The sequence below is a fragment of the Elephas maximus genome, chromosome 2, assembly GCF_024166365.1.
Source record: "Elephas maximus indicus isolate mEleMax1 chromosome 2, mEleMax1 primary haplotype, whole genome shotgun sequence".
Taxonomy (NCBI): domain Eukaryota; kingdom Metazoa; phylum Chordata; class Mammalia; order Proboscidea; family Elephantidae; genus Elephas; species Elephas maximus.
In genome coordinates this window covers 208,211,490-208,214,974 of record NC_064820.1, presented here as the reverse complement: position 1 = coordinate 208,214,974, position 3,485 = coordinate 208,211,490, and the positions used below count along the sequence as shown (strand labels likewise).

At 39.4% G+C, this 3,485-nt stretch overlaps 1 protein-coding gene across 1 annotated transcript; it reads right to left on the bottom strand.

The window, feature by feature from the left end:
* Positions 1-353: 353 nt before the first annotated feature.
* Positions 354-1,301, bottom strand: LOC126067987 (olfactory receptor 2H2-like). The gene has a single exon (XM_049870266.1). It carries the CDS (start codon positions 1,299-1,301, stop codon positions 354-356), a length of 948 nt encoding a protein of 315 aa, XP_049726223.1.
* Between the last annotated feature and the right edge of the window lie 2,184 nt (positions 1,302-3,485).

Here is a 3,485-nt window from a genome sequence, read left to right as displayed (position 1 = left end):
TTGTTATAATTTGTTTGCTATTTCGTGAATGTTAAGCTCCTGGTGCTTATGTTGCTTAAGAAATAATTTAAGTTTCTCAAAAGTTAATTATGTAACTAGTATTTCTCCTTAGCCAAATATATCCTTGTACACTTAATATGTGCCAAAAATTGTGTTAATTTTCACATATCTTTAAGAAGATGATGTGTGAAATCATAGGAAAAAATAAGTCATCAATTATCTTCATTGAACTAAATCCACCCTTTTTAGTGATGTTTCAAAGACAGTCTCTCCTTCCATTGTTTAAAGGAATATGGGTGGAAATCAAGATTTTTGAGTTTCTTTCCAGCCCAAAAAATTGATTATGTACTTTTTCATTGGCTGATCAATTTCTTCAGCAATCTTTGCAGAGACTCTTTTACTTCTTTGTTCCTCAGGGTATAGATGAGAGGGTTCAACAGTGGTGTGACCACAGTGTAGAAGAAGGTGAAGAACTTTCCATGTTTGGAAGCAAAGTCGTTCTTAGGGTCTGTGTAAACCATTGCCACTGTCCCATAAAACATGAAAACCACCAGAAGATGGGAGGAACAGGTGGCAATGGCTTTCTGCCTCCCCTCTTCTGACTTGATTTTCCCCACAGCTTGAGCTATGTAGCCATAAGATGTTAAGATCAACCCCATAGGCAGGATTGTGAAGAGAATGGCAGAGATGCTCATCTGCCACTCATTGGAGGAGGTGTCTCCACAAGCCAGACGTATGAGGGCAGGCACCTCACAGAGAAAGTCATCCACATGGTGGTGGGCACAGAAGGACAGCTGGAGTGTGATGGGAGATTGGATCAGAGATTCCATCAGGCCAGAGAGCCAGGCCATAAGGGACAGCTTCCAACAGAGAGGAGGGTTCATTATGATGGTATAGCGCAGTGGCTGGCAGACAGCAACATAGCGGTCAAAGGCCATTACCACCAGCAAGACACCTTCTGTGGCACCAAAACAGAGAAACACACAGAGTTGGATGACACAGCCTGTGTAGGTGATGGTCTTCTTAGGTCCCCACAAGTTTGACAACATCTGGGGCACTGTGGTGGTGGTAAAGCAGAGCTCCAAGAAGGAGAGATTGCTAAGAAAGTAGTACATGGGTGTGTAGAGGCAAGGGTCTATACGAGAGAGCACAATGATGGTCAGGTTGCCAAAGATGATCATGATGTAGAAGATTGCCACTATCCAGAAGAGAACCTTCTCCAGCTGAGGCCACTCTGAAAAGCCTAGAAGGATGAAGTCCACTGAGAAACTCGTGTTGGTCTTTCCTGTTGCATTTGACATTGGGGTTTAGACATAATTGTGAGTAGAATTTTGTCAACTGAGTTCAGAGAAAGACTGCACTCTCCTTTATTCAGAGAAGGCAAACATTATTAGTTGTCAAGGAATTCTTGGGGCATACAACGTTTGGCTGTTTTCCCTTATATTAAGCTAATAAGATGCTGTATTTCTTTTATAAGGCTGTATTGTTTACATCAAAGGGGCATTTGGAAGACACCACTCTTTGGAATTCATCTTTAAAATCTGTAATCACAAATACCCCTAGTGGACACCCTCACGACTATCTTATAACATTTCTGTGCTCCTCCAAGATTATTCTTTCAGTCTTGTATGTAATAAAAAAAAAATGTAATAGCTACTCTAAAATAATTGGAATGAAATGTTGAACACAAAGCTCTATTTTTCATATATGTTGTCCTCCAATATAACCTAGTAACCCAGTGCCGTCGAGTCGATTCCGACTCATAGTGACCCTAAAGGACTGATTAGAACTGCCCCATAGGGTTTCCAAGGAACACCTGGAGGATTTGAACTGCCAACCCTTTGGTTCACAGCTGTAACACTTAACCACTATGCCACCAAGGTTTCCTCCTCCAATATAATAAGGCATTATTTTGTTTGTTTTCAGTGATGTTAATAGTGACACTTATAGTGGAGATAATTCTACAAGCAGGTCTCTCGGCTCTCATCAGCCAACAACATAGACTCTAAATAGTGAGATCCCGATCATAATGTTTTTCTTTGGGTGCCTGAAGAAGCGTTTGGCATAGAAGACATACCAGTTTTTAAATGAGGCAAACCTAGGTTGGACACCTGGTCCTTTCACATTAACTAATTTATTTTAAGGAAAAAAAAAAAATCTGAGCTACTACCATTATTTACAAAATGTTTAATTTCCACCTCAGAAGATTCAGGATAACAACATACTGTTCTTGTTGATTCCTTCAAGATGATTCCAACTTGTAGCTACCATATGGGACAGAGTAGGACTAATCATAGGATTTCCTAGGATGTAATCTTTATGGAAACAGGTGGCCTGGTCTTTTCTTCCATGAAGTGGCTGTTGGATTTGAACCACACCTTTTGGTTAGTAGTTGAGTGCTTAACAATTGTGCCACCAGGGCTACTTAACAATATACTAGTACCTGCTAATTTTTAGCACAAAACACTAAACATGTAGTAGAACAGAAAGTTCAGTAATTATTATTTAATTCTTATCCCTCCGATGTTCATTATTGTTATCCTCGATAATCAATTAGGCACATGATAAATTTCAACCAGTAACTATTATTAAATATTTGAAATGAATCAAACTAACAAAATTACAAAATCTGTGATTAATACAAACTTTTGTTTCATGGACAGGAGAAAAGATGATACAGAAATATCAGACAAATAATACTAACCTGAGACAGTGGATTTAGAGAACATTGTCATAAATATTAATTTTCTATCTTCCAGGAATGGTCCAATATTTCAGAGGAAATCAAGAACACGAGAGACACAGGCACAAAAAATGCTGTTACTTGAAAGGAAACTGAGTCATAGGTTGTGAAAATTAGATTATGAAAGTGTATAAACTATGCAGAAATTTGAGGAATGCTATGATTTTTATTTATGATGGACTCCTCTTTTCAGCAGTGCAAAGTATTGGTTATGTGCAAGACCCTGGGCTATGATCTGAAATACGCTGTGAACAAGACAGCTTAAGTCCTGCTTTTAAAAAACTCATAACCTTGAGAGAGACAGTAAGTACACAAATGAGCAAATAAAGAAATGATAAGAAATCAATATTTCAGATGAACAATACAGTTTTTTTATTACACACACACATACACACACACACACACACACACACAAAACCCACTACCGTCAAGTCAATTCTGACTCACAGCAACGCTATACAACAAAGTAGAACTGCCCCACAGGGTTTCCAAGGAGCGCCTGGTGGATGTGAACTGCAGACCTTTTGGTAAGCAGCCATAACTCTTAACCACTACGCCACCAGATGGACATTAGGGTAGTATAGTTGAGGATAAGGATGGAGGATGCAAGAAACAGAGCAAGGGCATTTGACACAGACAGAAGACGGAACACTTTTTTTGCTGATAAAGATGGGTGTCAGCCCCAGGAAGCCAGGCCTGATGAGGAATGGTTAGATGTGAGCAAGTGTGCATTCAGGCCAGG